The sequence below is a fragment of the Nyctibius grandis genome, chromosome 2 (genome assembly GCF_013368605.1).
Source record: "Nyctibius grandis isolate bNycGra1 chromosome 2, bNycGra1.pri, whole genome shotgun sequence".
NCBI classification, from domain to species: Eukaryota; Metazoa; Chordata; class Aves; order Nyctibiiformes; family Nyctibiidae; genus Nyctibius; species Nyctibius grandis.
This window is the reverse complement of record NC_090659.1, coordinates 103,083,181-103,104,932: the sequence shown is the minus strand read 5'-3', so window position 1 is coordinate 103,104,932 and position 21,752 is coordinate 103,083,181. Positions and strand designations below refer to the sequence as shown.

The following is a 21,752-nucleotide window of genomic DNA, read 5'->3' as shown; positions in this document are numbered from 1 at the left end:
CACCATGGCCTTTCCATGCCAGGGATGTGATGGGGATGGCTTATGCAAGCCACAGTAGCAGAGAGCCAGGAGGGATGCTGCTGGGAAGTGTTAGATCCATCATAACTCGAAAACAGTTGAAATTACTCTCTCCCACTCTGGAGGTCAGGGGCTCCAGTCACCTGCCCAGTCTCTTCCCAGCAAGGCACCTCTGTTTGTACCAGCAAAGACTGGATGCAGCAGTGTATGGAGCCCATTGCCACCACCTCACTGAATTTATAATCTGGTCTTGATAAGGAGACTCTGTCAGGTGAGGTTAAACTTCCCTGTTCTATTCTGGAAGGAGAATAAACATGTGAAGTAGGGCGTACCTGACTGTGTTATGCAAACAGTCAGACACAGATCCTGAACAGGGACAGCTGGCAAGTTTGGGAAGTTATTGTTATTGTACACAACTGACAGAAGCAAAAAAAACCCCTATGTTAGTCCAATGCTCTGGTTTACTTTTGATGTGAGCCAAGGTAGCAGCAGATGTATCTGTGGTCAAGTCATGACTTTTTTTTTTATTAAAACGGTGTTATGGTTCCTCACAGTGCTCAGTATCTGATGGAAGCAAAGGCTGAAATAAATCAAAGCAAAGATAAAGACAAGGGTTTTTAGCAAGTCTAATCCTGCCTCTCTTGCAATAATATATAAACGCTGTCTGTAGATCTCAATGTGATAGGGAGCCCTATAGAATGTAAAATCTTCTGTTTAAGTATCATTTGAACAGTTTTGCATATCTTTTAAATGATGAAGCACAAAACCATCATCTTAAAATTGAACTCCTTAATAAATCAGAAGGAAGATGCTACAGATCCCATGAAGCAAGTGGAGAAAGGGCAGTGAAGTGTTCGTATTGCTTTGGGCTTTCTGATCCCAGGCGAACAAAGGCATCTAACAAAAGCTCTTTAAAATTGTGTCAGATGCCATGTTTTAAACATGGCAGAGAAAGTGCATGGGTGTGCTGAAAAGGCCAGTCTCCAAAAGGATGTCCTTCAGCAGACAGAGGATGTAAAGGTTGAAAGTCTGCACGTACAGACACTGTAAAAAGTCTGCTTGTAGTGCTGTTGCAAAGTGGAAAGAACAATCGTTGGTGTAGGCTACCAGTCTGCTGTCATTATTTCAGGACATCACAGGGCAGCAGGTGGATAACAATAAGGGAAAACAGAAGTAAAATCAGTGTTTCAAAAATATTTGAAGGTATACCAAAAATTAATCCACCCCCCACCTACCTTGAGTCTGTGACATGGCATGTCATAAAGATGATGAATGTCATGCTTGGGGAGGCAGCCAGCTTCATCACTGCAACAGCAACACCAAAGAAACCTTCACAAGTGCTCCGAACTGAAGGGATGCAATGTTTTGAAAACAGTGGAATGCATACATTTCTAATATTCTTCCAAACTATCATGTAATGGCAATTGCATGCACAGACATATGGAAGGACAGAAGAGCATGGTGGGACACATGTCTGTCCTCCATCTCAGCCCAGTTTCTCCATAGCTGAGCTGGCAGCAGCCCAGCCCCACTGTGGAGTCACAGTTGGAAGGAATAAAACCACCACAATTTCCTGTTCCTTTTTCACCCCATGGCAGAAGACAAGACACTGCACAGAGGCTGTAACCAAGGAGAGAGGGATGATCTCCTCCATGGGTGGAACTTATTAGCTGGGGGTGAGAGATGCGTATCTTCATACCACGTGCCCCTCCTTGTGGGCGGGGAAATCCCTGCCTCCAGCAGGAAGGACTTACAACACAAACCAACACCATCTTGCAAGTGAGGCGTATTTTTTCCATAAGAAGTGAATCAATAGCATGACCTTAGGGGTGAATTTAGCATTTGAGGAAGAAGTCACCAGCCTTGTTCAGTCAAAGTCAGAAGGCCAGGCTGTCCCATGAGCAGCCCTACTGAAGTCAGACATATAGTAAAGCTTTTGAAAAGTAGGGAAACCACAATGATTCTTTCTATATGTTCTGTATATTTGGAGAATAATATGATAGACATTCATGTATAATACTCCTAGCAATCACCTAGTAGTAATTGCTATAGTGCTTGATGTTGCATATGTGTTTATAAACGCATACTGCATCTGTCCAACCTCCTGGCCAAGACATTGCAGTTACTAAACTAAAGTGCTTAAAGCACTCCATGGTTACAGGTAAAGTGCACAGACACTACGTGTATTGTATACAGCATCTTTTACAAAAGTAAAAGGGGGATAAAAGATTTCACAAAGGGATGGAAGTCATTTAAATATAAAGAATATTTCTGAAAGAGTGGAATATCAAGCCATGTAAGAATTGCATTTGTATTTCAGAGATGTGCATCATTTTAACTGTGGATGAATAGGAAATCCATTCACAAAGGATCGTATCTACCTATATTAATGAGTGGAAAATAACGAACAAAAATCACATGAAAGCTTTCATATGTTAGACGTTACCTGAGAAGACCACCTGTGCTGTAAATTCTCATTAAAAAAAAAAAAAAAAATGACTGCTCGAGAGAGATTATACTCCTGATATTTCACTAAAAGTGCTTGTCAAATAAATTGGACTACAGCGTATAAAACACGTTTAATTAATGAAAGTGGACGCCTATAGCTGCTGCTGTGCAGTGATTCAGATGACCAAAATAAAAATTCTGGCATGGGATAATAGCAGTTGAAGATCATTGTCACGCAAATTGTTTTAAAGACACAAATTGTTTTAAAGACATCAACTGATTGCTTTCTGACTACTTTGTGGAAAGAATGCACTTGATTTGTTTTCAGTGTGTTGCACAGCCCTTTTTGTGTGTTATTAGACCCCTTTCATATTTGCACACCTGTCAACGTTTAGAAAATGAGGGGCAAAAAGCATACTTAATAGAAAAACTAAGGCGGGTCCTTTAAATTCACTTAAACATATCAGCTGCTTTGAGAAATACAGTGATAACCTAACTAATATTTACCATTTCTACTATTGTTTTGTATTTTGTTTAAAGACAGGTGAAAGCAGCTCTCTGTCAGGAACTTTGCAGCTAAGATCCACCTCTGAAAAGACATATAAGCTTCCTCTTTCCACAGATGTTGATAAAAATATTTGATCTTTGAGGCACACATACACTGCATTTTCTGTTTTAAATTTGTCTGAAAATGTGGGAATATCTGCAGAAGGCAATGTTCAGAGACAGCAGATTAACAACTTCCCACCCTTACAAAGGATTTGTTTTACAAACCCCTTAGATTAATGTTCACCATGGGACAATTCAGATCCTCAGTCAAACCAGGACCTAATTCTGTCATAATTTGGACAAAACCCTTCAGTTTGACATGGTACACTTAGTGGTGTATCTGATGAGCCCTTCAAGATGCATAAAAAAACCTCAGCATAACATGCCACAGCAGTTAGTAATCCAAGAAGAGCCAACTTTGGCCTTTTCAAGCAATTGCTAGGGGAAATCCCATGGGACAGGGTACTAGAAGGTAAGGGGGCCCAAGATAGTTGGTTAGCATTCAAGGACTGCTTCTTCCGAGCTCAAGATCAGAGCATCCCAGCAGGTAGGAAGTCAAGGAAGGGTACCAGGAGACCTGCATGGTTAAACAGGGAACTGCTGGGCAAACTCAAGTGGAAGAAGAAGGTGTACAGATCGTGGAAGGAGGGGCTGGCCACTTGGGAGGAATATAAGTCTGTTGTCAGAGGATGTAGGGAGGCAACTAGGAAAGCTAAGGCCTCCTTGGAATTAAACCTTGCAAGAGAGGTCAAGGACAACAGAAAGGGCTTCTTCAAATACATTGCAGGTAAAGCCAACACTAGAGGCAATGTAGGCCCACTGATGAATGAGGTGGGGGTCCTGGAGACAGAGGATAAAAAGAAGGCGGAGTTACTGAATGCCTTCTTTGCCTCTGTCTATACTGTTGGAGGCTGTCCTGAGGAGCCCTGGACCCCTGAGGCCCCAGAAGAAGTCAGGATAGAGGAGGAATCTGTCTTGGTTGATGAGGGCTGGGTCAGGGACCAATTAAGCAACCTGGACGTCCATAAATCCATGGGCCCTGATGGGATGCACCCGCGGGTGCTGAGGGAGCTGGCGGAAGTCATTGCTAGGCCACTCTCCATCATCTTTGCTAAGTCGTGGGCAACGGGAGAGGTGCCTGAGGACTGGAGGAAAGCGAATGTCACTCCAGTCTTCAAAAAGGGCAGGAAGGAGGACCCGGGTAACTATAGACCAGTCAGCCTCACCTCCATCCCTGGAAAGGTGATGGAGCAACTTGTTCTTGGTGCTGTCTCTAGGCACATCAAGGATAGGGGGATCATTAGGGGCACTCAGCATGGCTTCACCAACGGGAAGTCTTGCTCAACCAACTTGATAGCCTTTTATGAGGATGTTACCCGGTGGATAGATGATGGTAAAGCTGTGGATGTGGTCTATCTCGATTTCAGTAAAGCGTTTGACACGGTCTCCCACAGCATCCTCGCAGCTAAACTGGGGAAGTGTGGTCTGGATGATCGGCTAGTGAGGTGGATTGTAAACTGGCTGAAGGAAAGAAGCCAGAGAGTAGTGGTCAGCGGGACAGAGTCCAGTTGGAGGTCTGTGTCTAGCGGAGTCCCGCAAGGGTCGGTTCTGGGACCAGTTCTATTCAATATATTCATTAATGACTTGGATGAGGGAATAGAGTGCACTGTCAGCAAGTTCGCTGATGACACAAAACTGGGAGGAGTGGCTGAGATGCCGGAAGGCTGCGCAGCCATTCAGAGAGACCTGGGCAGGCTGGAGAGTTGGGCGGGGAGAAATTTAATGAAATATAACAAGGGCAAGTGTAGAGTCCTGCATCTGGGCAAGAACAACCCCATGTATGAGTACAAGTTGGGGACAGAGCTGTTGGAGAGCAGCGTAGGGGAAAGGGACCTGGGGGTCCTAGTGGACAACAGGATGACCATGAGCCAGCAGTGTGTGCCCTTGTGGCCAAGAAGGCCAATGGCATCCTGGGGTGTATTAGAAGGGGTGTGGTCAGCAGGTCGAGAGATGTTCTCCTCCCCCTCTACTCTGCCCTGGTGAGGCCGCATCTGGAGTATTGTGTCCAGTTCTGGGCCCCTCAGTTCAAGAAGGACAGGGAACTGCTAGAGAGAGTCCAGCGCAGAGCCACGAAGATGCTTAAGGGAGTGGAACATCTCCCTTATGAGGAGAGGCTGAGGGAGCTGGGTCTCTTTAGCTTGGAGAAGAGGAGACTGAGGGGTGACCTCATTAATGTTTATAAATATGTAAAGGGCAAGTGTCAAGAGGATGGAGCCAGGCTCTTCTCAGTGACATCCCTTGACAGGACAAGGGGCAATGGGTGCAAGCTGGAGCACAGGAGGTTCCACTTAAATTTGAGGAAAAACTTCTTTACTGTAAGGGTGACTGAACACTGGAACAGGCTGCCCAGAGAGGTTGTGGAGTCTCCTTCTCTGGAGACATTCAAAACCCGCCTGGACGCGTTCCTGAGTGATATGGTCTAGGCAATCCTGCCCCGGCAGGGGGATTGGACTAGATGATCTTTCGAGGTCCCTTCCAATCCCTAACATTCTGTGATTCTGTGATTCTGTGATCAGACTCAGGGTGTTGTGATCAGAGGTACAAAGTCCAGCTGGCAGACTTTGGCATCCATTAGGGATTGATACTGGGCAAATACTGCTTACCATCTTCATTAAAAACTTTAACAGTGGGATAGAACACTCCCTCAGCAAGCTCACAGATGATAGAAAATCACGGGGAATTGGTCAATATGCTGGAGGGCAGGGCTGCAGTTCAGAGGGACCTCATCTGGCTGGAGAAATGGGCCTGCAGGAACCTCATGAAGTTCAAAAAGGCAAATGCATGCCAAGTCTTTCCCCTTGGCGGAATGATGCCGTGCAACAGAATAGGCTGGAGACAGCTGGCTGGGAAGCAGCTCTGCCAAAAGGCCCTATTTGGGAGTCCTGCTAGACAGCAAGTTGAACCTGAACCTCCAATGTGCCCTTGCAGCAAGAAAGACTAGCTACATACTGGGCTACATTAGAAAAAGCGTGGCCTGCAGCATCAGTGGTCTTACCCCTTTATGCAGCACTTGTGCAGCCACTCACAACCTTGTCGAGTTTTGGGAATCCCAGGAGAACAATGTGACATACTGGTGTGAGAACAGCAAAGGGCCACCAAGATGATCAGGGACTGGGGCACATGACAAGACAGGTCAGGAGAAGAGGCTGGGAGAGCTGGGGTTGTTCAGAGAAGGCAAAGGAAGATCTTATCCCAGTCTTCAGTCATCTAATGTGAAGATACAGAGAGAACAAAGCCAGACACTTCTCAGAGGTGCACAGTGACAGGGCAAGAGACACCAAACACAAGTTGGAACCCAGGAAATTCTCATCGCTTGTTCACCTGTGAAGGCAGTCACACACTAGAGCAGATTGACTAGAGAGGTGGTGAATCCTCTGTCATTAGAGATAACTTAGCTGGACAAAGCCCTATGCATCCTGCTCTAGTGCCACCCACTCTGAGATGGAGGCTGGACCAGAGGACTTCAGAGGTCCTTCTGACAAAGCTCATTGTGCAATTCTGTGTGCTGCAAACATCTTACGCCCACAGGTGAATAAATGTGCCACCATTGTCGCACATGTGTTGTTTCGTAGTGCTGTGGCCTCTTCTGCACATTCAGAAGGAGTAACTCATGAGCAGAAACGTCTAACTAAAGGGTAGGTCTGTGTTGGGGAGCTGAGTGCATGGCTCCCACAAAGGCAAAAGGACTTGTACGCATTTCAGGAAAAAAAGAAAATGTGGCTGAATCACTGTGTGTAAGGATTTGAGAACTGGTTTACATCTGACCAGCTCTGCATAGTTTTTATTCTCTTCATGTAGTACAGCTTCCTCTATGGTGTCATCCCTGTCTGGTCTGGTTCAGCCGCATCCTTCTCTCAGAACATAGAAACCCAGAGAAAATCCACCTTGGTACCTCTAAACTCTGCTGTGTTTTGAAACTTTGGTTCACCTTCAGGATATCGATGCAGCTCTGGGCTCCCTTGTTTGTGCCTGCAGTCCTGATCCAAACTCCTGAGCATCAGGTTGCTTCTTGTTCAAGACCTCAGCTCTGTCCACCAGGCTGGACTTGCCACCCAATGGTCTATGAAATAAAGAGCTGAAGGATTTTATATTCCCTGTGCCTTGTTGTGGGATTTGGGGGGTGTGTGTTACACCATACCCATTTCAGCTTGGTTATTATTCTTATTTAATGTTTATCTCACTGACAAGTGACTGTTATTCCACATAAGAAATCTCATAATTTGGGTGCAATGACAGTAGCAATAAAGAATTCATTTGAGCAGCTTGTTTCTACTTGGTCCATTAAATTAAAGACAGTCAAAAGCATTGTTCAAAAAACTAACCCAGTCAATTCCTGTGCTTTTACAAGTACCAGTAAATCATATGTAACAGGGCAGGCTGTTAAATACAATCAGTCAAGATGACAAATAGGAGGACAGTGTTATCACATCTCTCACCAGCAAGCTTGCAGTGTCAAATGGGCTTCTTTTAATCAGCTTCTGCAAAATCCAGACAACACAACCTCAGCAGGAGGGAGAGGGATGAGCTAAGGTCAGCTGAGGGGGCAAAAAGTGAGCACCAGTGCTCTTACAGGGACGGAGGGAGAAGAGTCTGCTGCTGCTTTGTTCCCCTTTGCAAACATTTTCCATTAAAAGCTGAATAGCGAATACGCGGTGGGTTACACTCATGTTGTTCCTGTACTGAACGTAGGGATATGCAGCACTACGCTGCAGGTGAAAGCGAGACGTTCAACTGCAAATTTTCCAACCTCTGTCCTGGGAACCACTCTGCAACATGCCATAGCACTGCTCTGTGAGGAAGCGACAATAAAATGCCATGGGATCCATGTCAAATGACAGGAAGAAAAGGAGTAGCTGTTTTAACTCTGCAACTAACGTTGGAGGTTCTAAGTTACCCTGAGTTTTTCTATTCAGTCCAAAGAACGGTTCATTTTGTCAGGTTTATTTTTTCCTTTATTTTTTTTTAATACCAGATAAAGAGACTATTCTTTTTAGTATAGAAAGAAAACAAACACTTTCAGCAATTCAATGAAAGAGTCCTTGTCCTTTTTTTCTATCACATTGACTTTAAATTTGAAACAAACACAAAGGGAAAAGCACAAGCGTTAACAGTTTCTACTTCAACAGATACATAGTCTTTCTTCTACATATACTTATTTATTCATAGTCTTTCAGTGTCTCATAGATCACAGGAAGCAGAAAGTCTCTAGAGAGAATTAGGCTGCTCTTACTCTACAGAATCCATCATATTTCCAGCTTTGCTCATTCTGTCTCAGACAATGCGTGCATGGATGTGTCATTACTCACCAAGGACACGGCTAGTCATGGGTATCAGGGGGAAAGGCAGAAGAAAGCTCAAAGTGGCTCTCTGTGTCTCTGAGTGACTGAAAACACTTCCTTGGGTTTTTTTTAAACTTGCAGACTGCATTCATTAACTTATAAAATACACCTGGGAACAGCTGGAATCCCAACTGAATGCAGTCAGTCCTGTTGCATTGTTAATGATGTCTACAGCATGTTAGGATTTGTTTTGGAATAAATACTCAATGTGTAATTTGTTAGCATGTTTCCAAGCTGAAGTGTGAAAGCAAATTGAAGCCTATCCCACTGAACTGGCTTTTAAAGACTCAGAAAGGTACAGGCAAATACAAGCACTGATTCTGCAGCAGCTCTTGAGAAGACGTCCCAGATAAGGTGTGCATTATAACCTTTGAGTTACTTCTAGTACACTCTGAAGTAGAAAAGATCAAACTGTATAACCTCCTGCTGTACCATACCCTGCAGTACAGCTTTATGCTGATCATCACGCCAACGATCTCCTACAGATTTTTTAAACCTGAAATTCTAGATTTCTGTGAAATGACAAATTCGGAGCCCAAACTCCTGTCATTTAGAAATAGATTTTCCCTGCGGGAACTTCTGTTGAAATCAACATGTTTTCTGAATGTTTCTCTTTTAACCAACTAACAGCTGTTGTTTCAAAAGAGAAGAGAAAGATCAAACCCCATTTTTAGAAAAACAGTCAGCACAAACTTGTTTGAGGTCTGATGCCAGGGATGGCTCTTCCCCTAAGACTTCCCTGTGGGTGATGAGCTTAGCAGAACAATAACAATTTGCTCCTGCGGACTGTCCTTTCTTTTGCCTGCTGTGTGCTTCCTAAATCCCTCCTCACTAAGGAGGGCCACAGAGTGGCCACCAAGACCTTTCTGCTTATGAAGGAGAAGCCGAATAATTGCTAGTTCCACATGCCCCTCTCCTCAGCCCCATCCCAGCAGAGCTGTGCTGTGCGCTGGCTCTTCCCTTGCTGCACAACCCATCCTTGATTCCCCAGTTGCTGTATTGCTGCCCCTGCCAGACCTTAGGAGCTCTCCTAATCTTGTAAACTGAAGGAGGGCAGTTATACTCATTTCCCCACCTTGTTATTAATCTTACTCTTCTGTCCTTGCCAAGATACCTATTTGCACCTTGGCCTTGCTGATCTCCCACCTTCCAGGGCCAACATCTCCCATGCAGCCGTCCTTGCCGGCCACCACCGTCCGCACCTGCGCATGACTCTCGCTGCTCTCCGCAGACCTCGCCTTGCCATCGGCAGAACGATGGTGCTCGCTGGGCTTCTTTGCTTCTTTGCTCTGTTTTCTCTTGACTGAGCTCTAAGTGGGGAATTGTTCCTCACTTTGTGCTTAAGAGACTGAACTAATTCCCCACGTGTTCCTCATTGAAAATGTCTCAAAAACAAAAGTAGGCAAGTATATGTCTCGTTACTGATGAAAGCGTAAGGAAAACACACTTTCCCTACCATGCATTGTCTGTGTTTGACATTTGCCATAGTGAAATTTACAGAGGAGCTTGGTATATGGCCCATTTGTGCATCATATTTTTATTTTGATAACCACAGAAAAACCAAGGCCTCGTTGCCATGAAAAAGTAATGCTCAAATCTGTAACCGTATAAACTATACGTTATAAAACAAGTTCTGGTTTTGTCTCACGGCTCCCATCTCAGGTTGCTTTTGCTTGGTCCTTAGTAATGAAATGGCACCATAAACTTATTTTATGTCCTGCTCCATAGTAGAGTGCAGTGTAGTAGGTGGCAGACACAGGAAATTTATATCCTCAGTGGTATTAATTGCAAATGAGAATCGTAGCCTCAACATGTCGAATTTATAAACAGCAGAGAAAATGGAGATGGACCTAAGTAAAGGTATGAAGAAGGGTTCAGTCTTTACCAGCCCCTGACAACTGATGGTGCGATTTGCCTATGAACAGTCGGAGGGAGTCAAAGAGGGTGTTAGACTTTCTCCTGTGCCATCCTCCTGCAAACCATTGGACACAGGGCTTGTGCGTGTGCATGAGCTCTTCACAGAAGCACTCTGCAAGCGAATGCTGAGAGACAGTGCTAGAAGATATGAAGCTCGGCTTCTGGTGCATGGCAAATGCTGCGTCTGCAGCTCGCTGCTTGCAAGTCCTGATGCAGACAGAAGTGGAAGGGTGAATGATGCATCAAAAAAAAGCCTGATACTGCAACTGTGACTAGCTGTGGCTTTGGAGAGAGCAGAAAACTAGTCATCCTGTAAGTGTCCCTGAAGATTATGATCCCTGTATAAAATTATCACTTTTCTTCACTGTTGAAATAGCCAGATCACATTTACATCAAGCAAAATGGAAGATAGTGTTAGATTTTGAAGTGCCACTGTCTTTAAGCACCAAGAAAATATGGTTTTGTTTTCATGCTTCAGATACTTCAGATTCTGTGGGACACTTTCCTACAAGACATCCGTGAACCTACTCATGAGAGAAGGGAAAGTTAATAAGACAAACGTTGTTTTTCCTTTATGACGTGATTTTCCTTAAATCTCTGTTTTTCCTGTGTATCCAGGGGCTGTGACACAGTCCTGCGAGCTAAAATGCAGCCCCCAACAAACACTAATAGTAAAAAAGGAAGGCAAACAGGAAAACACAATGTCTCAGGGATTTACTTTTTCTTGCTCTTTCTTCTTACTTCCTTGGTGAGTGTTTTCTGCATGAAATCCTGTGGCTGTGACTGTCACACCACAGCCAAACAAGCAGGGCAGGGCTTTCATGTTACTGCATGGTCCCCACAGCTATTTTGATGGGAGTTGTGGGTGGGCAGGAGGGGTGAGCTGAGCTTGGGTGGCCGCTCTGGCTTTCAGATGAAGTTGTATCTCCCTGGTACAAGAGGCAGTCGGTGACTGCAGAGCTTGGACAACTGACAGACCATCCTGAGCCCCTAACCAGAGAGCTCCAGTGGTGGGAGGGATAATAACAGACACTGAGTTGCCTTCCACTGAAAAATTAAAAGAAGAGGAAAGGCTAGCACAACGTTTCTGGAGACCATAACCCAAGAGCTCTGGGGCATCACGCTGTCAGTGGGAAGAATTAGGGGCTGCAGAAAAAAGGAGAAATGCAGAGGTCAGGAGTAATCTGGAGAGCTACAAACACGGAGAGGAGAGGAGAGGAGAGGAGAGGAGAGGAGAGGAGAGGAGAGGAGAGGAGAGGAGAGGAGAGGAGAGGAGAGGAGAGGAGAGGAGAGGAGAGGAGAGGAGAGGAGAGGAGAGGAGAGGAGGGCAGGCAGCCTGGCCCATGCCTGGGTCGTAGATGAACACGAACCAGGTGTTCGTTCAGCCTTGTGGACAGCAAGGCAGTGGTATGGCCATGTTGTGTTCTGCATTGGTACAGTGTGTTGGAGGTTTGTGCACTGAATGTGCTGCACCTCTCTGTCCCTGCTGCTCAGGCAGAGACCCACTCTCTTGTCTGGGGCGCCACATCCAGCACAGCCCTGACACATCCTGCCTGCCTCTTGTTCTGCAGAAGCCTGTCTCTTGCTTGTATGAGACCCTCTTGGGAAAGCTGGTCACCAGAAAAGGCAGTTTCCTAACCTGGGGACAAAGTTGATAGAGCAGGGCCCTGAAGGTAACTGAAGTCAGTTTTGCCCAGTCCTGCTCAGCTTTTCCTCCATCCCAGAAAATCCTTGGCTGAGGATGCACAGCAAGGTAAAGAGGCAGAACACAGAGCTCAGAACAGATAGGATGGGCTACCTGTGTAGCTGTTTGTGCCTTAATGGCATTTGTCACTTGATGGAGAACCAAGACAGCATGTAAGGCCTTCTTCTGACCTTCTTTAGTGCTGTGCATGTCAGCTCAGCCACATGCATACAGTCATGCTTGGCCGGTTGGCACCCAACACAGAAGTAGTGTAGCATCATTCTGTGCAAAGGCCATGATGTGTATTGGTGAAATACTTATATTTTGCCATTCTGGTATGGATCTTAGTGATATAGTTCTGCACAATTGCAAACAGAATTATAAAATGGGTTTCTTTCTGCCTTTATTTTTTTTCTAAAACAGGTCTGAAGAAAGAAGTACAAAAAGATCAGGATGCTAACAGACCAGCTGTCTCATCCCCTAAGAGATCAGCGGTAACAGCCACCAAGCTCCATTCACCAGGTATTTATGAACCCAAAAGCACTGTTTCAGGGAAGATTTAAACTTCTGGGCTTTGCATCTCGTGTTAACACACTAAAATCTGAGACCTACTATTGTTAAGCAAAGATTGATTGTATCCAAGGTTCATTAAGCTGGCTGTGAGTACAGCAGGCTTTATTGTACCAATGCATGAGCTGAATAGACTTTTGTTTTCTTTGTTACAACCATGCAATCATCTCTCCTTCAAAACAAAGAGTTGCTGCTATTACATGTTTAAGGGCATGGGAACATTTTTTTTCAATTGTTATAATTTTCTTATATAAAAGGGAACAGATAGATATAGTGAAATAAAAGACACCTCAGACGATTACCTGGAGTGATAGTATATTACGCAGGATCTACTCTGACTGTTGTGCAGAGGCACTAAATTTCCTGGGCTGTTTCTGTGCATAATTGGAAAAAGGTTTATCTATAGAAATAACCTTCAAAGTGCTATTAGGGCATTGTCAACTTACCCCTCAATACTGGGCACAAACATACGGTTTTAGCATTTCTAAAGAATACCTTTGCTTACTAAAATGTAGAGAACTTATTTCTATTTGTGTCTACTAAGTGTACATTAACAAATGTATAAGGTACCTAAAGGCTTTTGTAAGGCTGGACTATGGCTGATCTAAATGCTTCTGAAATGAGTGGGCATGGTCCCACTGATCTCATTGTGCTTGCAGTTTATCTTCTGTTCTGTTACCTCATTTTCAGACTCTACTTGAACACTTTAAATGTCATGTCTACAGCTATATGATACTTGAGTTATAATTATGGGGGATAGAACCCCATGTTTCTTCATTTGATGGTAAATTATAAAACATTAGAAAAGCTTTTTTGCTCCTGTAACTTGCATCAAGAGTCTCCTCATGTTTACTAAACCCAATCCGTATTCTTCTCCTTCCCAACCAACAAAGTAAAGAAAACAAAAGGTTAAATTTAATCTTCACAGGTGCCAACAGGACTCAGAATTCTTCCCCTTACTAAGATACTAGGGTAAAAAGATGAACCTAACACTGTCCCCTGAATCATAATTTTCAGGCTATTTTGCACCTGGTGAGATCACCAAGACAAATCCAAAGAAAAATTTGTTGTGGAAAGTGCCAGACCAGCATCTCACCAGCATTTATAACGGTGGGAATCCAGTTTAAGCACCAGCACTGGTGGTGGCTGTAGCAGCATGTTACAGCACAGCTGATTTGCTTCCACCAGAGTTAGAAAGCAAAATGAAACATGGGCATATTTGTACTGTGAATTTGTACTGTGTTAAGGAGGCCTGCATTTCCATAGGTGACTTAATGATTTTCAAGGCTTAAATTTTTGGCATATCCCATTCATGAGGCCTCAAACGTTTCTTCATTCTTATGAGAGGTTAAGTAACTGCCCCTCTCTCCATCAGACTGACTTAGGATTTCTTCAGCTTGGTTGTCTGAAATTATGGCAACCTAAAATTGTTCATGACTGGAAGGATCAAATAGGAAAATAAACCTCATCTTTTTTTAGCATTCCTTGAAATAACAACAGCAATAACAAAGCAATAAAGACAAACAATCTTTTCACCTATTTAACAATTTCAAAAAATAATCAAAGCAGCCATTAAACAGGACAAGGAGTGAGTTTAGCTGGGGCTAAGGGGTAGTAGCACAGCCTTTCCTCTGTCAGGATCACAAACTCGTGCAGCATTTACACTTTGTGATGGGAGAGCATGTGTCCCCCAGTTAACTCCAGCACAGCTACATGTGGACATGAAACAGGCTCTAAAATTTCTGAGTGCTGTTTCTAGCTTGTTTTCCCTCTGTTACTGGCCTCCTCACATGCAGTTCCTTTTAATCAGTGATGGTTTTTGACTATCATACAAATTTTTTTTAGCCTTGAATCTGATCTTTGGAATTTGAATCAGTCCTCCTGAAGACTTGCAAGGGAGTTTTGAGGTGCAGTGTCTTGGATCTCAATGTTATCTATTGATGCAATACCATTCCTGAAATCTCTGTATAGGAGCAGGTGTACATAGATGCAGGTGCTCTCCTTCCACCCCATCGCAGGACAGTGCCATCTGTTTCTGACATGTGTCACTCTATAGATAGCTTGTTATCAATCCTCTCAAAGCAAATTCCTCACTTTTCTTCAAAATGTTGGAAATTGGACAGTTAAAAGGCAAATAAATTGCATTCCCCATCTAAATCTCATGGACTGTGTTAATTATGAGTATATACTTGTTATGTCTCCTTAGTTCAAACACTCAGATAGATAAAAAAGACCTGGGAGTTTTGAAGCGGATCAAAGGGGTTCAGTGATTTCAGAGTATGCTGGGTCTGCCCCCCAGTCCCATCATCAGCAAAAAGGACACTCAGGATCAGGACCAGCATCGTTAATATATACCCTGTTCTGTGCAGAGCAACAGAAGAGAGACATCAATGGCAGAATAAGCTCAGTAAGCTGCGTTTCAGACCCAAATGAACCGAGAAATTCAGATTTATCCCTGAGGAGAGTAGCACAGTTTAATTTACAAGGACATCTTATAATACTGACAAGGACAACATAGAGATGTGCACTTCAAATGTTCCAGGGAATGGGAAAGCTAGAAAGAGGGGAAAAAAAGCTATTTTAATTAAAACTGGACAGATTTCAAGGGCTTCCCTTTACACTTCTCCCTATACCTTCTGTTGTAACATCACCATGCTGCCTAAATAACCCGAGATTTTTATACTAAAAATACAGATATTTATGGCTGTTGCTTTTATGAATTTCTTATTTTGTGATAATACCTACTGCCCAGTTAAGAGCCCCTTTACATGCATGAAAGAATCTGTAAGAAAACATCATTCCTGCACAAAAAGGTGTACAGGCTTTTACTGACATGAAAATGGACAGAGGGCAATAGCTATGCTGGTTGAACTCTCTTAATGACAGAAAGTCCTCTCTAACATCCCGCATTGTGTGATTTAGGTCTTGCAACATCACGAAGCTAGTCTTGACATGTTTTGAAACCTGCAAATGCAAGTCATGGGCACAAAGAGTTTCAAAGGCTGTTTTGCACTTGTGGCTCTTTGCAGTTGCAGCCTGAGATACTTGGAGACATGAGGGAGCATCTCTGCTGGAGCTAGCTCCCTGTAAGCTTAGCCTGGAGCCAGAACATAGTCGAGCAAGTCGGAAGGTATGTTCCCAGTGGCTCCACGCAAGCTGGGGATCTCAAAAACTAGGAATATACTCCTGGGGCATTGCTTTGGCAAAGCCATACTGCTTCCCTGCCTGATCTAGTAAAACTGCTTAAGGATCCATTTGCACACCCAGGTCACAGTCTTTAAGATCAAAATACATAGAGCACATCTGACAGAATTACCTCTGGAACAATGCTCTACTTCACAAATTGGCTCCAACTCATACCATCAGATGCATTTAGGAAAGGCGTAGGTAGCATCCATGGCAGAAGACTGTCCCCTGTTACATTAATTGCTGAGGACTGGCTGGAGACATTGTTTCTGTATTGTTTTTCAGGAAGTGTATACAAGACTATAAAACTACAAGATAGCCTTTTTTTTAGATTCTTGTATACCCAACGCTTCCTGCTACCACAGAAATGTTCGTTTTTCATCTGTACCCAGACCAATGTCCACCTCCTCTAGTAACACATGGGACGAGGTGTCTGACTCTTGTTTTCTCCTTCTTGCTTACTGACTCCAGCTCCGAGGCTAAAAGCTTGGGACTAGTGGGAGGAGCTGAGGAACAGAATCAGAGATTCCTGGCCAGTATTCAGGAATGAGCTAAAAAGCATCAGCTGAGGAGAGATGGAGGGTAGCAAAAAGAATCAGTAATCTGTGCAAAGGTGTTGCCCAGCTGACCATAAATGTTTGCAGAGGAGAGTTCTCAGAAAGCGAAGATAAAGACAAAACAGATTGTCCAAGCTGTGGCTTGAGCAACCTGACACTACCAGAACACGACGCCACCTTGCTTCATCCTCGTGACTGAGTATATCCAGAGACATGGACAGTTGACTCAAGCAGGATACGAACTTAGGATAAAAGCCTCACTGCCCTGAAGTGGCTTAAGCTTTAGTTCTTGTGCTGTTCACTGTATTGGAGCTGATATCCTAAACACAAGCTACAGCGGAGCCACTGAGGCGAAGGGCTCCGGAGCGGCGGACAGCGACGGGGAACCCTTCCTGAAGCGGCAGGGAGAGGGCGGCTGCCCCAGGCCCCCCCCCGAGCGGCGGCTCTGACCCAGCGTGGGCGGGGACAAGCGTGACGGCGGCCGCGCCCCCGTGCGGACAGCAGCAGCCCCGTGGGGAGCGCGAGCGGCCGGGAGCGCGGCGCGGCAGCTAGAGCGCGGCGCGGCAGGGCGCGCAGGCGGGGCGCGCAGGGAGGGCACGCAGGCGGGGCGCGCAAGCCCCGCCAGCTCCCGAGGTCAGGTCAGCTGGTGCTCATTGCCTGCCCAGCAGGAGGAGATCTGACTATGGTTTCCACTCGGCGGAAAACTGTCACCAGAAGGAATGTGGCGACCCAGACGGAGCCGCCACGTAAACATGCAGCTGCTCAGGTCTCCGGCTGCAGGGGGTGCCTGACCCTGCCACTGGTACTGACGGGCAGCAGAGAGAACGTCTGTGTGCGGTGCGAACAGGTGGAAGATCTGCTCAGGCTGGTGGCAGAGCTGAAAGAAGAAGTAGAAAGGTTAAGGAGTATCAGGGAGTGCGAGAGGGAAATAGACCGGTGGAGCCACGCCCTACCATCCCTGAGGGAGATACAGCAGACGGATGCTCCACAAGAAGCAGAGGATCCCATATCCTCGTGCCACCAGGCAAAAGGAGGGGACCTAAGAGACGAGGAGGAATGGAAACGCGTCCCTGCTCGGAGAGGCAGGCGAATCCCCTACCGGCCTCCCTCGCCTTCCCAGGTGCCCATACACAACAGGTACGAGGCTCTGGAACTTGAGGCCCACGCAATTGAGGACACAGATGAAGGTCCATCCAGGGGGTTGCCTGGGGCAAGTCAGTCTACCCCACGCATTATGACTACTTCTGAGAAAAGGAAAAGAAGGGTAATTGTCATAGGTGATTCCCTTCTGACGGGAACAGAGGGCCCAGTATGCCGGCCGGACCCATCCCACAGGGAAGTCTGCTGCCTCCTTGGGGCCCGGGTAAGAGACGTCACCAGGAAACTCCCTGGTCTGGTACGGCCCTTGGACTACTACCTGCTGTTGGTCTTTCAGGTTGGCAGCAATGAGGTGGCGGAGAGAAGTCCGAGGGCGATCAAAAGGGACTTCAGGGCGCTGGGGCGATTGGTCACAGGGTCAGGAGCACAGGTAGTGTTTTCCTCAATCCCTTCAGTATCGGGGATGAATACTGAAAGGAACAGGAAAACTCATTTGATTAACACATGGCTCAGGGGCTGGCGCCATCAGTCTGACTTTGGCTTTTTCAATCCTGGGGAGGTCTATACAGCACCAGGCCTGCTGGCGACAGATAGAGGTCACCTCTCTCAAAGGGGGAAAAGGATTCTAGCCCATGAGTTAGCAGGGCTGATTGAGAGGGCTTTAAACTAGGTTCGAAGGGGGAAGGGGACAAAACCAGGTGCACTAAGGACGAGCATAGGGGCGGGAGACCAGTGTTAGAGGTGAGATCAATAGTCCAGCTGAAGTGCATCTACACCAATGCACGCAGCATGGGCAACAAACAGGAAGAGCTGAAAGCCATGGTGCAGCAGGAAAGCTATGACATAGTTACCATCATGGAAACATGGTGGGATGAGTCTCATGACTGGAGTGCTACCATGAATGCCTATAAGATCTTCAGAAGGCATAGGCAAGGAAGGAGAGGCAGTGAAGTGGCTCTATATGTTAGGGAGTGCTTCGATTGTATAGAGCTCAATGATGGGGATGATAAGGGTGAGTGCTTATGGGTAAAGATCAGGGGGAAAGCTAACAAGGGAGATATCCTGGTGGGAGTCTGTTGTAGACCACCCAACCAGGAGGAAGAGGCAGATGAAGCATTCTATAAGTGGCTGGGAGAAGTTTCACGATTGCTAGCACTTGTCCTCATGGGCGACTTCAACTTACCAGATGTTTGCTGGGAATACAATACAGCAGAGAGAAAACAGTCCAGGAGGTTCCTGGAGTGTGTGGAAGATAGCTTCCTGATGCAGCTGGTAAGTGAGCCTACCAGAGAAGGTGCCCCACTAGACCTGCTGTTTACAAACAGAGAAGGACTGGTGGGAGATGGAGAGGTCAGAGGCTGTGTCAGGCATAGCAATCACGAAATGATAGAGTTTTCGATTCTTGGTGAGGTAAGGAAAGGGGTCAGCAAAACCACTACCTTGGATTTCTGGAGGGCAGACTTTGGCCTGTTCAGGACGCTGGCTGAGAGAGTCCCTTGGGAGACAGTCCTGAAGGGCAAAGGGGTCCAGGAAGGCTGGACATTCTTCAAGGAGGTAATCTTAAACGCACAGGAGCAGGCTGTCCCAATGTACTGTAAGACGAGCCGGCGGGGAAGAAGACCGCCCTGGCTGAACAGAGAGCTTTGGCTAGAACTCAGGAATAAGAAGAGAGTTTACCACCTTTGGAAGAAGGGACAGGCAACTCGGGAAGAGTACAAGGATGCTGTCAGGGCGTGCAGAGAGAAAATTAGAAAGGTGGCTAGAACTCACTCTGGCCACTGTCGTAAAAGATAACAAAAAATGTTTCTACATTTTTACCTCCCCTGGCACAACTTGAGGCCGTTTCCTCTTGTCCTATCACTTGTTACCTGGGAGAAGACTGACACCCACCTCACTACAGCCTCCTTTCAGGTAGTTGTAGAGAGTGATAAGGTCTCCCCTCAGCCTTCTTTTCTCCAGACTAAACAACCCCAGTTCCCTCAGCTGCTTCTCATAAGACTTGTTCTCCAGACCCTTCACCAGCTTTGTTGCCCTTCTTTGGACTCTCTCCAGCACCTCAATGTCTTTCTTGTAGTGAGGGGCCCAGAACTGGACACAGTATTCAAGGTGCAGCCTCACCAGTGCCGAGTACAGGGATACAATCACTTCCCTAGTCCTGCTGGCCACGCTGTTTCTGATACAAGCCAGGATGCTGTTGGCCTTCTTGGCCACCTGGGCACACTGGATATTCACATCAGAATAAGATGAATCTCAACCTGGAAGTGCCCACTTGTCTCACTGCCATTCAAGAGAGTCCAGCATCCCATGTCAAGATGCAGACCTCTGTTCTTGTAGATGTCTAACATAGGTGAGATGAATCCTTCCTCTAACAACCTCAGTTCTCAGTAAGACACTCTTAGGAGTTCTCTCCTCAGCTCGTAGCAGACCTTCAGGCTCAGATCCTGAGGCGAGATGACTGTTACAAAGCTTTGAGCTTTGTCCCCTAGGGAAACATATTTCGCTGTGCTCTTTCTTTTTCTTTGAAAGCCCTTACAGATCTGTGTGAATGCTACAGACATTTTTTTCTTTTGGCTGAGTCCCAAAGGCCTTAGAAACACATGAAGGTCATGTCCATACATATAAAGTGAGTGACTCTGATGGTCTTTTCTTCTCTCCTTTGTAGGACATCCCAAGCAAAGGCCAACCACCCCAAAGAATGGATTCTCCCCCAAACCAGGAGAGAGTCGAGATGCTGAAAAGCAGTTCATTCAGAGATTGAAGGAAAAGTGTGATGAGCAGTCCCGGCAATTAAGCAATATTCGAGATGAGCTTAAAAGGGCCAGCTGTGGCTTTGATGTCTTTGCTATAACAACACAGCACTTTTTCAGGCAGGTAAGTGCAATGGGTACTTTCTACCATTGGAAAGATACTTTGCCTTTACACCAGTCATTTGCCCAAATTTATTCCATGGTCATTGAAACTTTGTTCTTGGGAGCAAAGCATGTAATTTCTTTGCAACAGTTATTATGAGGAGGGAATTATAATTTGATGCCATGTATTTGAAAATCAAAGTTCAGGAACTTGGAAGAGGAAGAATTGTGACTGAAGCATTTGACACAAGCACGGAGGGGTTTCAGGATGTTTTTGGGACTGAAGCAGGTGCAGAAACTTAGAAGTCCCAGTCCCAAACTGCTACAGCAGAAATGGAAGGTGTAACTGAGATATTGATACTTGCGAACAAATGCAAAAATAATCCATGCATTTAGTCAACCAAAGATGTTGGATGAAGGAAAAGATTTGCTTTCTCACAGTACTTATCTACTGTTCCTGTTCACCACAGGTCAGGCAGAGTGGTCCCTGTTACAGAGGTACCAATTCCTGAAGACATTAGAATGACATTATCTCAGCATTTAGGAGATTACATTCAGCAGGTATAGAGAACGTAAAGAAAATGTCAATAATTAGAGAAGCTTATTTGTTCACTAAACTCGAGACAAAATCAGTAAAGTTTAGAAGACGACCACAGTAACCATGAAGAACTTGTAGGTATTTCTTGTTTCAGAAGCTCTTTAGTGATCTGGGAAGTCAAGCTGGGCTCTGAGGTCCAGACCTGATTCACCTGGTGCCCATGTATTTTGTACCATCCCAGGTTAAGCTGGTGTCCCAACTACTTTGTAAACAGGCAGACAATCACCTGCAGTAGGACCCAAGGTTTGGATAATGTCCTTGATTGCCTGTTTGTCTGCTTTTGGATGAGACAAGAGTAAACTTTCAGTATTAAATGAGAGAAAGAAAACCAAAAAACAAAGCACGAACAGTCTTTACAAATTCTGAAATACTTTATTCAGTTATTTTTTTATATTAGTGGGAAAGGTTACCTTTGAACAAATACCGTAGTTCACACTTTTCCCTAAGTAGGAGCTGATCTTGCCAGGGGGAGCTTCACTGAACTGAAAAAACAGGGAATTTTTAAAAAGTACTAAATATTTTAAATACCTTCCCAGGGGATTTTCCCCCTCTATTTTTCTTAAGTCTTGACATTTCTGGTCTTGATGGGCATTTCTAAAGCATTTTTTTGCTTTTTTTTTTTTTTTTGGAGCTGACTGTGGAGTGTCCTTAATTAAAGCAGAGGGAAACAAAAAAGGGCAGAGCAGTGTCTGCTCAGCTTTGTCTATCTGTTGTCCACTGGGGAGAGATTTTTCGTCTCATGCATCATTCACAATTTCCTGAAGGAGTTTTGGAAGCTTGGGCATATGTCCTTTGTCTCCTCTGGATATGTTTTAAATGAGAACAGCTGCTGCAGCTGAGCTTTGAGATGACTCTCATCCTGTTGGTGCGTGTTAGATC

At 45.3% G+C, this 21,752-nt stretch overlaps 1 protein-coding gene across 1 annotated transcript in view; it reads left to right on the top strand.

The window, feature by feature from the left end:
- The window catches only part of MTUS2 (microtubule associated scaffold protein 2), a 210,944-nt gene that overhangs the window by 137,404 nt on the left and 51,788 nt on the right, over nt 1–21,752 (top strand). Inside the window, exons 5-6 of the mRNA XM_068395195.1 lie at nt 12,439–12,537; nt 20,089–20,297. Coding sequence (XP_068251296.1) covers nt 12,439–12,537; nt 20,089–20,297 — 308 coding nt within the window. The remainder of the gene's footprint in view (nt 1–12,438; nt 12,538–20,088; nt 20,298–21,752) is intronic.